General features: G+C 38.4%; 1 protein-coding gene across 1 annotated transcript in view; it reads right to left on the bottom strand.

Annotated features, from left to right (window-relative positions):
- Positions 1 to 14,116, bottom strand: part of LOC142221384 (protein MEMO1) — a 54,759-nt gene that overhangs the window by 394 nt on the left and 40,249 nt on the right. Inside the window, exons 4-7 of the mRNA XM_075291104.1 lie at positions 1,269 to 1,337; positions 1,087 to 1,199; positions 919 to 1,030; positions 646 to 865 (exon numbers count right to left, since the gene is read on the bottom strand). Of these exons, the coding sequence (XP_075147219.1) occupies positions 646 to 865; positions 919 to 1,030; positions 1,087 to 1,199; positions 1,269 to 1,337 (514 nt within the window). The remainder of the gene's footprint in view (positions 1 to 645; positions 866 to 918; positions 1,031 to 1,086; positions 1,200 to 1,268; positions 1,338 to 14,116) is intronic.

The raw sequence follows: 14,116 nt of genomic DNA on the forward strand, positions 1-14,116 counted from the left end.
TAATATTGGAATTTCGACAAAAGATGTGTAAAATTTTAAAATAAATAATAATACACTTTTTCAAGGCTTTGTCAAGATATGTAAATGATGCTTTGAGACCGGCTCTTGTGTAGGATTAGTCCGGTAAGATATGTCAATATTTGCATATATTCTAATTAGCAAAGTTACTTTGAGGATAATCTGGAGAAGATAGGTAGAATGAAATTGTCAATTGTGTCTAAAGTTGTGAATGATTTTTTGCCTATGGGGCGTTAAAAGTCGTTTAATCTATATTTTCCAGTCTATTTGAAATACCACAGACTGAAGATGGATTTAGAAAAATCCACAAATGTTGGATTCAAAAATCGTGGAAAATCAGCCTTAAAAACCACCAAGACTAATGGCCTGTGCTGATTCGACTACGGTTAGTAAACCAATTTCGATTAGATGGATTATCGACACGATAAATCATAACAAAATATAATTTTGTTGTAAAATCGGTTAATCAATAAACCCAAAGCCTTCGTTTGGATCTTCAGAACAATCCTTCAGTTCTAACATGTATGGAGGTTGTTTTAAGATATATTGAGATCATATTAACCGACAAAGCCGTAAAAGTGATTTATTCATAAATGGTACTTCTTTTGTCCACTTTTGCTTACTAACCTGTTTGTCCAATTTCTCAATGGATTTATATATTTGACCACATGTTTTGTCATAGTAAGTGTAATTAAATCGATGACCCCAATGACAAAAATCCGATGATATCACAAACAAATTTTGTGGATCCGTAAAATAATTGGCTAATAACCGTCCGTATAGGGCCTCCTGATCAGGGTTTAATGATCCCACCAAAATAGGAACAATTGTAAATTGATCCTTAAAACTTTAAGAAATTACATTAATTTCTTGTGCATATAAACCAGTTCAATTACATACTCTTCCATAACCTTAGCTACATAGGGCAGGTGCATTTCAATACTATGCTCATTTTCATCAGTTTTCATATCCATCCATGAGAAGTGACCAGTCTTTTCGAGTTCAGAGTTAACTATAAAAGGTGTAATTAATAAGAGACAAGTTATATAGTGAATGCATGAGCCTTACTGTCAGCATCGATTTTGAGATCATAAAGAGGAGTTTTATACTTTTTAGCAATAGATAAAGCACAGCCTCGCAAGCGCACATGATGAGAGGGTCCCAATATAAATACACGTTTGCTAAATCAAAGTCCATATCATTATATATTTTCAAAACATGAATCTATATTAGCATACAATGTAACTTACACTACTGCCGGACTAACTTGGCGATACGCGAAAGCACCGCATGCACCGCAGTACGTGTAACCAGCATGCCTGAAAATATAAAACATAAAAATGTAGTATTTATGGCAAAACCCCGATTTTATCTTAAATACGCGGGACAAAAAAAGTCGTTCGTATATAAATATAAATTCGTATATATATAAATATAAATTCGAAGTGATGGTAATCATGTGGGAGGAGGTATCCCCCTTGCCCGACCTTTTCAAAATTGGACCAAAATTCTCCGATTTGGGTGAAATTTCCAAGGATGGTTAAGGCTGATGTCTAGACAAAGACCCGCTACTTTATTTTTCGATATTTGGTCGCGGTGGTGGACCATACCAATTCCTTAATCTGCATGTCCAATTAGCTCGCATTTAAAATTGTAATTGATGTAAAATATTTGATTTGGACGAAAAACCAGCCTGCGTTGATATCAGGCTAACATAAAAATAGTAAGCTACGATGAGCCCGTCGTAAAAGGTAAACAAAACACTACTAATGTTGTCGTTAGAATTGTTGTTGTGTCCTTGAAACCAGTTTCAAATAGTTATCACAGTAGTTGTTGTTGACTAGAAACAAGACATTGTGTGATCGTTCAGGTGAATTCAGCAATGCCTCTAATAATAGATTTCAATCTATTGTTGCAGTAATGTAATAACAAATTGAAATCGAAAAAATAATATTAAGGGATTGTAGCTATATAAGAAGATGATGCACAGTGGTGGTGAAAAAATAATTCAACTTGGGAGAAATGATTCTCGTGTGTAATTTCCATAAGAAATTAGCATATAAGACCCAAATTGAATTACCTCACCCAGCCAGATCTTACTAGAGACTATGGAAATGTGGGTTAGCCAACACTGAAACATATGTATAGTCAGGCTTGTAAGATGAATAAAATAACAGAATTTGATATATATTATATTATTTGATATTGACATATTTGAGTTTCCACGAAACTTTTTGATTTTTATATTATTGTTGTTGTTGGACCTTACCGTTTGATACACACAAAAAATTATCACCAAAATTTTTTCAATTAAACACTTAATTGAATTTGGAAACGAATTCAATTAATATGTTAATTGATTCAATTAATTATTTAATCAAATCCGAATAAAAACCAATTTAAAAAATGATTGATATTTGTTACGTTTTCAATTAAAATATTAATTGATTCAATCAATTTGTTAATCAATTCGGAAATAATTTTCAATTACAAACGTGATTGAAATTTTTTCCGTTTCCAATTACACATGTGATTGATCCAATCACCTTTGTGATTGAAACTGAATAATTTTGAGCAATGGAAAGAGCGAAAAGAGAACAAGAGAATGGGTATTTATTCAACCATGTATGATGGAGAGATCAGTCTGTGGAGCCTGTTTACATTAAACGGACTAAAATAATATATTTTTTATTCATTTCTTTTAGTGGCCAATTTTATTTCGTGAAATTGACCAATCAATCCCATCAACTCCATCATTTTATCAAATATATAATAATATGTTCGCAATAAAAAAGTGGGTACCGTATTGATCTTTTAAAATTATAAATTTTTTCACTCCTAGTTTTCTTAAAACCAAGAGCGGTATGGGTTTGTTGGAAGATTCACCTTGAAGTTGCGAAGTAGCGTTGGCATTAAATTGCATTTTTGTTTTACCTGCCTTTTTCAGTTTGAACCCAAGTAGAGAGCAGTATATCTGGTATATAAACTAATGAGCTGAATTATGTAATGGTAAAAAAGTTCTTTCTTTTGGATTTAAAAATATGAAAAATATCCGAAAATAATAAAAATATGTATTTTCCATTTATATTTTTTTCTATTCCCAGAATTAGCAAAGTATCATCAACATAATACCAAATATTACATTGCTTTCCCATTATTTTTGTCTTTGATTGGTTCAAATTTTAATAGACGATTTTAATGTGTGGAAATTTTGGAAAGGAATTGTTACTAAAATTAAATTACCGATCTCCTTAATACACCTTTTTATGCTAAAAGACTACAACTGCAAAAGAAGATTATAAATCTGCAACCTGGAACTAAGAATTGAACTTGATATTCTATGCAGGTAATGTTTAACAAAATTAACTTTTAATTGAACAAAATTAAATTCGAATTATTCTATTTAGTTTCAGAAAAACTAATTTAGCTTACAGGCTGCTGGTTTATTGGAAATCTAGGCGCATCTACATATTAGAAGGAACATGCTGACATGGTTATTATTATAAGGAAGATTATGATTTATATAATTTATTTTTTCACCCTATAGTTGTTATTGATAGTAGTTGTATTTGTAAGTTATGTTAGAACAAAACACAAATGACAAGAACCAAATTTATTTGTCTATTGCATAATTCAAAAAATAATAAAATATTAAATATGTTTTATAAGAAACACATATTTTCTTTTATTTCAAAAGAAAAAAAACTAAATACGATTTTGGGGTCGCAAATATACATTTTTTGATCGAAATTTATAGCCAATTTCAATTAATTATTTAATTGAATGAATCAAATAGTTGATTGATTTTTGTCGCGAAATTAATTAAAATTTTAATTGATTCAATTAAAACTGTGATTGAATTTTATGTTAAAAATCAATCACATTTTTAATTGATTCAATCACACAATTAATTGATTCCGTGACAAAAGTCAATTAAATTTTTAATTAAAAATCGTGTTGGTTTTCAATCAAAATGGGTGATTGATACTATCATTTTCGTGATTGAAGACATTTCAATTAAAAAAAATGATTGAATCCGCGATTTTCGTGATTGAAATCAAAAAAAAAAAAAATTTGTGTGTAGCGAGCATCTTACAGTCCGTGCACCCTACAATCGGTCAAGTTGACATTGCACAATTTAAAGTTCACGACTTTTTATTTTTTTGTAATTTTTCCATTTGGCAAGTGATATTCACGATACACATGCACAAATTTTGTGTATCTACGTACACTGGGAGAAATTTTGGATAATATATACACTGAGAGCAAATCTCTCGTAATATATAAAGTTTTCAATTTTTTTCGATAATTCGCCACGCGAAAATCATTCTTTGTATTCTACGATACACTGGAAATATTTTTTGTATTCACGATACACTTGCAAAAATCTCTTGGTACACAGGGTACACTGGGAAAAAATTTGTAATATTTTCCAAATAAAGATTTGCATATATTTCGCCACGCGAAAAAGGGTTTCTTGTATTTACGATACACTTGAAGAAACTTTACGTGTTTTCATACACTTAGAGAAAATTTTCGCCAATTTTTACAAAAAGTTAAAATACTTATAATTTACCTTACTAGTTAATTTTAGGTGGTATTTCCAATACACTGTGAGGAAATTGGTGTATCGACGATACACTGTAAAAAATTGGTTGTACTCCGTACACTGTGAGAAATTTTCTGATCTCATTTTTTGTGCTTTGTGGTTTTACGTTACCTTGTTCACATTTGTGGTACTTTCGGTACACTGCGAAAAATATTTTGTGTTGACAATACACATTTCGCATACACTAAAAAAATTCCTTTTTCATTTGTTCGACGACAAATCGAAGTAGAGTTTGGATCGATTTACACTCTTTTCGAGAGTTTTGGACATCACGTGTCAATTTTTTCGCCCTTAAAGTTTGACAGTACTTATTTCAACCGTCGAACGGAACGGACGTGTTTTTTAATAGCGGATAAAATCATCGTAATAAGTACCTACTACGAATTTCAAGTGTGGTGGGATATTAGGCCACCATGCAGAGAAATTCAAAGACATCCACTGGGTTGCTAACTTCAGGGCCCAGTGGACGGGTATCGACTGGAGTTATAAATTTGGGCAATGACCAAGAGTTAGGCCCAATTAGTCGACCTGTAGACGGGTCGACAGGTGGCGACAATTTGACAAGTCGGACCTTTTCCAAGGTAACGGCATCAAAAGGAGGTAATCCCTCACGAAAGAGATTCAAAGAACGCAGAAATGCTTTGTTTATCCTAAAGAAATTAGGATCAGTCGACCCAAGCACGTTGTCGGCTAAACAAAGCGATTCCTTAAAATGGGCTCAAGGAATTCTTGAGGCTGGAAAAAGGGAACGATCACCGGATGAGCTGCCATCCTCCAAAAGGGATCAACGATCGTTTGCCTCAGTTGCTAAAGACAGCCTTGTGATGGCTATCATAAATAAAGGAGCATTGGACGGTATGGTTCCAAAGCAAAAATGGGGGGAAATTGAGAATGCTTTGTCTGGCGTCTACTCACAGGTGCTGGAAAAGTTTCCCGGCCCAGATCCTCGACACCAAGAGGCTGGTTGGTATCAAGGACGATTTAAGCTAGTCGCATTTGAGGACCAGAGGTCTATAGAATGTTTTAAAGCTGCTCTGATACTAATTGGTGAAGTTTGGGAAGGTGCTGCTCTAGAGTTAGTCGAGAAGAAAGACATACCGGCTAGACCAAGAGCACATGCGTGGATACCTGCAAACCCTCCTGACCCTGAATCTATTTTAAATAGACTGAAACAATGCAATCCAGATCTTCCAACAGCTGATTGGAAGGTTGGCCGTTTGGATGAAGTGGATGGGCCAAGACGGCATGCAGTGTTTATATTGAACACTCAGTCTTTGCCACATCTAGCAAAGTCCCAGGGCCGTGTATGTTATGGCTTTCATTATATCCAAATGAAGGTGTATAAAAACGATCAGCTAAAGGATTCAGAAATGGACAAGCCTCTGTCTGAATCAGAAGTAAGCGGATCCTCTTGCGAAGTCGAGGGGGATACCAAGACATTTGAAGACATGGATAGATACCGTATGCGTGAGGAGGCTTCTACTGCCTCAGAACTCACCAAAGTTGAACCTATGGTTATTGCGAGAGTCACCGATATCTCTGAAGAGGACATTCTTGATGACTCGATTGAAACGGCTGATGTGACGGTTGTTGAAAATCTCGATGGTCCTACGGATCCTCCAGATAAATCTTCATCATTGTAAGGCTGCATGTGCTGCCTTAAAAGTTCTCCTGATGAAAGGGGACATAGACATAGTTCTTATTCAAGAACCATATGTTTATAGAAACAAAATATGTGAATTAAGTACTCCGGGGTTCAAACTATTGCAGTATACTGGTAATGATGTAAATCGAGCCTGTATAATTGCTAAAAACGAGCTCAACTTGTTTCTGCTTCCTTCAATGTGCAATACAGACACTGTCGTTGCAAGTTTAGAAATAGCCAAATGCAAATATTGGGTATCTTCGGTCTACATGGGACATGACAAGGAGATGCCCCCATATGCCGTTAAGACCTTAGTGGAGGAGTCACTGAAAACAAAGACGAAACTCATTATGGGATGCGATGCGAATGCACATCATAGTATATGGGGAAGTAGTGATACTAATGCAAGGGGAGAGTCGCTAATAGAGTTTATTTTGCGTACTAATCTGGTAGTTTGCAACAAGGGAGATGTCCCAACCTTTGTCACTAAAAACAGGCAAGAGGTTTTGGACATCACCTTGGCCTCGCAAGAACTGAATGAAATGATATCTGAGTGGCAGGTTTTAAGTGAACACAGCTTCTCAGATCATCGCTACATCAGTTTCAAATTTGATGTTCATATCACCAAGATCATATTTCCGCCAAATGTTAGGAAAGCTGACTGGAATAGGTATAGGGAATCGTTCAATATGATGATACCGGAAATAACAGAGACAAATATGAGAAATGTGCAAGATATCGAACACGCAGTGGAGCGGTTTACTAAGGCCTTCAACATCTCACTGAAAGCTGCATGCCCTAGAGGAAAGCCAAGGGGGAAACATCGACCACCATGGTGGTCTACGGAAATAAGTAATATGAGGAAATCCTGCAGGAAGCTCTTTAACAAGGCAAAGTCCACCAGAGCCCCTGAGGACTGGGACGCTTACAAGAAGAATCTGAGAGGATACAAGCGAGAACTGAGAAAGGCTCAGCATAACTCTTGGAATGCTTACTGCAGCAGTATTGAGAATACGTCCGAGGCTTCCAGACTACGGAAGGTTCTAGCATCCACCAACTCCGCTCCAGGTTTCATTAAAACATCGGAGGGCAATTGGACAACGTCCAGTGAGGAGACGCTGGAGGTACTATTGGACACACATTTTCCTGGAAATCAGACGGTTGAACCATGTTCTGGCGGTGCCACAGTTGCTCAGCGGTCGTTTCCTGTCGAGGAAATTGTATCGGAAACTAGAATAAGATGGGCGCTAAATAGCTTTGGACCATTCAAATCCCCTGGACCTGATGGAATTACTCCGGCGGAGTTACAAGCTGTAACTGACAAAATTATACCCTGGTTGTCGGTGATATATAAAGGATGTATCAACTTATCATATATCCCAGGAAAGTGGAGGGAAACAAAAGTCGTTTTCATACCTAAAGCGGGAAAAGCCTCTCACTCGAGGGCGAAGGATTTCCGACCAATCAGTTTATCCTCATTCCTACTTAAGACTCTGGAGAGGATGATAGATATTTATCTTAGAACTAGCATCGATTCAAGTTTGTTCTCGAAACGACAGCATGCATACTCGAAGGGCAGGTCTACTGAGACCGCACTACATGAACTAGTCAGCTTTATTGAAAGCTCACTATCTGTCAAAGAATACACAATCGTGGCGTTTCTAGACATCGAAGGGGCGTTCAATAATGTCCATCCGAGCTCGATATTAAATGGACTGACAACTCTGAATGTTGATCCATGTATACTCAGGCTGTTAGACGAACTGCTAATGAAGAGACGTATTTCAGCCACACTAGGACAAGCAAACATACAAAAGTATGTGAACAGAGGCACTCCCCAAGGAGGAGTTCTATCACCTCTTCTTTGGAATGTTGCTATAAATAGCCTTCTGGTTACTCTAGAAAAAGAAAGGATAAAAGTGGTGGCATACGCAGATGATGTAGCTCTGGCAGTCAGGGGAAAATTCCCATCCACAATCAGAGATATTATTCAGAGGGCCCTCCGGATGACTGAACAATGGGCGAAAGACAATGGTCTTGGGGTAAATCCTGCAAAGACAGAATTAGTCATGTACTGCAAAGATCGCAAAACTCCCACGGTTAGGCCTATTTCCTTAGGGGGTATTGAAATTCCCTTTGGTGATTGTGCAAAATACCTTGGCGTTATTTTGGACAGGAAGCTGAACTTTAAGCTTAATATTGAAGAAAGGGCGAGGAAGGCAAATGTAGCTTTGTACTCGTGCAAAAAGGCAATAGGAAAAAAGTGGGGACTAAAACCAAAAATTGTGCATTGGCTATACACGGCAGTGGTTAGACCTATAATGCTATATGGTGTTGTAGTCTGGTGGCCGGCACTTCAGAAACCGACTGGTTTAGATAAAGTTCAGCGTATGGCGTGTTTGTGTATTTCAGGCCCATTCAGAAAGACAGGAACAAATTCCCTTAATGTCATGATGCATCTATTGCCTTTAGACATTTTGGCCAAACAGTCAGCTGCAACAACGGCTGTGCGGTTGCGCGAACTATCGCTGTGGTCGGAAAATGGTTACGGTCACAGTTCTGTCCTCAAAATAATGTCAGATGTGCCTAACGTAGTGGATTACACTTTGGCGAGTCCACTTTTCGACAAAAAGTTTGAGACTCTAATCCCCAACAGTGAGGCGTGGTGCACACATACCCCGGGGAATAAAGAATATATAGATTTCTACACTGATGGCTCCAAATTGGATGGACAAGTGGGTTTCGGAGTATATTCTAATGATCTGGAACTTCAAATAGCGAAAAGATTACCTAATCACTGTAGTGTTTTTCAGGCTGAAATATTAGCAATAAGAGAGGTGGCGAATTGGCTGAGAAGTAATGTTCCAAAAAATGTGGGCATTAATATATACTCAGACAGTCAACCTGCAATAAAATCCTTGGACTCTGTGTTCCTCAACTCGAAAACGGCCATCGATTGCCGCAAATCTCTCAATGAGATGGCTGAGCAGTACAATATTCACCTAATATGGGTGCCTGGCCATAGGAACATTCCGGGGAACTGCGAAGCGGATGAGTTGGCAAGGCTAGGGACTACCTTACATATTCCAGGGGAACTAGAATTTGTTGGTATGCCCCTAGCTACCTGCAAGCTCATGCTGCGTGAGAAGGCTGTTATGATGGCAAATGTTCGATGGGAGAATTGCAAGGGTTGTAACGACACCAAGCAAATATGGCCCCATTTCAACTTAAACCGCACACTAGATATGCTAATGTTCTCGAGACGTCAGGTATCACTCCTGATATCTGCTATAACGGGTCGCTGCCTGATAGGAGATTTTGCAAAAACTATTGGCGCGAAGTATAATGACTATTGTATGAGCTGTCATGATGCGGAGGAAAAAGAATCAATTAAACACCTCTTGTGTGAGTGTCCTGCATTTTGTGTAAAGCGCAAGCAACTTTTAGGAGCATATAGCTTCAGATTACTGGCGGATCTGGAAAACGTTAACTTAAGCAGTCTGCTAATATTTTTGGAACAATCTGGTTGGTTCAACAAAGAAAAATAATCAAGAAGGTTCAGCGGTCAAAACTAGAAGTGCCCATATGTAATAGGTACTTTTAGTTAATGTGGTATCACAATGGACTGAATAGTCTAAGTGAGCCTGAATCTTAATCGGGCTGCCACGCTAACCTAACCTAACCTAACCTTGACAGTACTTTGTCATAATGTCTACTACACCACTAACTGCTTTCACAAGAGCAACTGACGCAGTAGTCCGATTTGAAACGAAATTTCACAGTTTGCGAGACGATGATCTAACCGCCTATAGACTAGAATGTCATAGTTCCGAGGCTAAGTTTTTTTTTTTTATTTCATTGATTCATTGTAAATAAGTTACAAATTAAAGAAATGCCTCAGCGCCATCAGGCTTTAGAGTGGCTCGTTGGCTTATGTTCCACAATAAGATCCTTAAAGTTTAAACATTACATAATAATGATCTACGAATAAATGTGTACCAGAAGCATATACATATAATAAATTAAAGTAGTAAATCTTCAAAATTTGATAAGAAAAAATCTTTTAACACCATTTTGAAGGTTGCGAGACTAGTACAAGATTTTACATGTAGCGGTAAGTTATTATATTCATGGGTACCTGAAAAGTCAATACGCTGCTTCGTCTTTTCCGTACGGCATAACGCTACTCTTAATTGCTGATTGTTTCGAGTATTGAATGAAGTTTGATTTCTTGTGAAGGAGATTGTATGATATCCAATATTGTTCAAACACTTATAAACATATAGAGATGTTTGATATTTATAAAGTCCACGTATTGGAAAAATATTCGGGAAAATGCTACAAAATAATGTACTTGTTGAATAAGATATTGGCAAATTCGCCACTATTTTTAATGATTTATTCTGAAACCGTTGTAAAGATTTTAGCTCGGTGTTCTGTCTATTTGCATATATAATGGCAAGGTAATTCAGATGGCTTTGAATGAGTATCTGATAAAGTAGTAATTTTGTGCGCTGATCGAATTTATATCTGAATTTGTGTAAAATACCAATAGCTGGCGAAATCTTAGACTTAATATGATTGATATGTATGTCCCACGAAAGGTTAGATTGCAGATGCATGCCTAAATACTTAATAGAGTTAACCCCATGAAGTTCTTGACCGTTAGCTGTTATAACGAACCCCGAATCAAATCGTCCATGTGGGCGAAAGCGCATCAACTTCGTCTTCGTTCTATTAATGAATAATTTGTTTATATGCATGCATTCAAAAATCAGGGCAACATCCCGCTCCATATAACATTTGACCGCAGCTTCTATCTTATATGCATAAATCATCTGCATACATAAACAATTTACCATGCAACTGTAAGTTGTTAAGATCGTTGATATATATGAGGACCCAAAACAATACCTTGTGGAACTCCATGCTTTACACGCCCTATTCCACTTCTCTTTCCATTTATCTGAACAAATTGTCTCCGATTCTCCAAGTATGATTCAAAAAGTGTTAATATGTCACCAGATATACCTTCGTTGTGGGAAAAAGTTAAGAGCTTATTCGACGAATGTATTGATTTTGTGTCCACAGGAGCAACTCCACCGAGGCAGTCGCCGCTGCTGACAGCAAATATGATGTGGCTTATAATTGTTATCTGAACGTTATGGAATCAATTCAACGTAAATTGGATGCACTACGTGCACCATCTAAGCATTCTGCTAAATCGCCTCGGTTGGAGGACCAAACATCACTTTTGAATGTTTCTCATAGGTCCGATGAGTCACGCGGCACTTCCATCAGCTCTAGGGGAGACAATAGTTCCTCCCACAGTCTCAATCTACCGCCTTGTGATATAGATGTTTTTGACGGCGATTTTCGTAATTGGCCGACATTTAGAGATTTCTTCACAGCGGTATACATTAACAATAGCCGACTTAGCGATATTGAGAAATTGTGTCATTTGCTCAAGAAGACCAGTGGTGAAGCTCGCGAGGTTGTTTCGAAATTTCCGCTCACGCATAGAAGCTTCGCTCTTGCGTGGAAGGCACTAAGGGGTACTTATGATAATACCCGCCTATTGGTGAACCACCAACTCAAGTTATTATTTGATTTACCGGTCTTGGAGTCTGAGACCAGTTCAGGACTGAAGAAACTAGAACGTGGTATCTCGACATGCATTTCGACAATGTCCATCTACGATGTGGCCACTGACGATTGGGATCCCATCCACGTCTTTTTATGCCTTCAGAGGTTGCCGAAATGTACTGTTACACTTTGGGAACAGAGTATTAAGGACAAGTCTGCTTTGTCTTCTTGGTCAGATTTGGACTTCTTTCTCACGGAAAGAATCCAGACATTGACATGTCTTCGCGATATCCGCGGCATTGACGCCAGGCCTCCGGCCAACAAAAGAATTCGCTCACATTTCACTAATGCGAAAACGACTCGTTCCCCAACAAGTACGCCTCCTTCCTCCCAATCCTCTCCTGACAGATTATGCGTTCTCTGTCGACGACAGCATCACCTCAGAACGTGTTCTAGGTTTCATAACCTTTCAGTTCCTGAGTGGATGAATATTATTAAGCGCCATCAGTGCTGCATGAATTGTGTGTCCCGCAGACATGTTGCAGCTAATTGCCCCAGCGCATATGATTGCGGTAAATGTGGTAGAAGACACCACACTCTTCTGCACAGGGATATATCAAATGATCCCATAACTGCTCTGGTCATTTCCGCACCGATTATACGAAATACCGAGGTGGTATCGTTGGATGCCGTTCAGCCTTCTGCGTCGACTGGCATTGTGTCAGTGACGTCGAGTAGACAGGTATTCCATACTTCACGTACTGGAAATGTATTATTAGGGACTGCAATGGTGAATATCGTTCACCAGGGTATCACGTATCCTGCTAGGGCCTTAATAGATCCCGCTTCGGAATCATCCTTTATTACGGAAGGATTGCGGAACCGACTTGAACTGAGTACGTCTTCGACTTCGGCCACAATTTCTGGTGTGAATCAAAGTGTTTCGATCACGTCGAGAGAACTTTGTTCACTTTGCATTGGTACCCCACTAGATGAGTCGCTCCTACTGGAGACTACAGCGTACGTTCTTCCGGTCATTTCCGGCAACCTGCCATCTTTTTCTCTAGATCGTGACATTGTGTCTAGTATGGTCGTTTGGCCGACCCCAATTTATTTGTTTGTCGTCCTGTTGACCTTCTATTGGGGGCGGATCTTTATCCGAAAATTTTATTGCACGGTACTCGGATCGCTACTAGCGCAAAACACAGTCTTCGGCTGGGTTGTCACGGGTCCTATCCCTTCCTCGAATATTTCTGTCTACACGACTACTGTGGACCTCCCCAAGGGAAATGGTCTTGACGAGACACTTCTCCGCACTTTGGGAACTAGAAGAGCTTCCCCGACGTCCTCTCTTATCTGATTTAGATAAGTTTTGCGAGGAAAATTATAAAACGCCATCCCGACGGTATTCTGAGTGAAGATACTCTTCCTCTTGAAACTTATTTATTCGGACAAATCGGAAACCAAGGACGGCCTGGCTGACACAATTTCTTCGAAATTAGGCATCCCTCTTGTGGAAACCATGAATTAAGACGATTCACCACGACTTTGTCCGGGGGTATATACAGTTATACCATATGAGGCCAGTTTATGTTACGCCTACAAAGAAAATTTGTTATCTGCCTTATCGCCGGTCATCCACATTTTTACACGTCGGTCCGACTCAACAATCAGACTTGTTTCTCCTCGTTTTGAGGTGGAGGTTGTATAAATTCGTGTACAATTGCGATATCACACAGATGTATCGCCATATATATGTTGACCCGTCCTAGACATTTCTGCATTGAATACAGTTAAGATATTCTCTGCAAAATATTATCCAGAACTTTTAGTTAGAGACAATGACTTGGACAACTTTTGCATTTGGCTGACGACACGGAGAATGGGTTTCCTCTTTAGGTACAAGTCCTACGGAAGTGCATGTACATTGACGACGTATTGACGGGGTACCATAATTTGAATAATGCGTCTGGGTCAAGGGGCAATATACACCACAATTCTGTCGATCCTGAGCTGTCTTCTCACATAGAACGCGACGCTTTTTTACCACTACTGGTTTTAACAATGAGATTATGTGCTTTACAGGTCACGCCTTGATGATAACCCACGGTTATATTTACAAAACTGTCTGCTTTTCTACGAAAGCAGTAACTTTACATTCTACTTTTGATTTGTCCACGACATTCTCGAAGAGAACTATTACTCCCCACTACGTGGAAATTATGTCGTCTTCGCGATGTTCATCCGGGGACTAACGG

The sequence above is a fragment of the Haematobia irritans genome, chromosome 1, assembly GCF_050003625.1.
Source record: "Haematobia irritans isolate KBUSLIRL chromosome 1, ASM5000362v1, whole genome shotgun sequence".
In the NCBI taxonomy this organism is placed as follows: Eukaryota; Metazoa; Arthropoda; class Insecta; order Diptera; family Muscidae; genus Haematobia; species Haematobia irritans.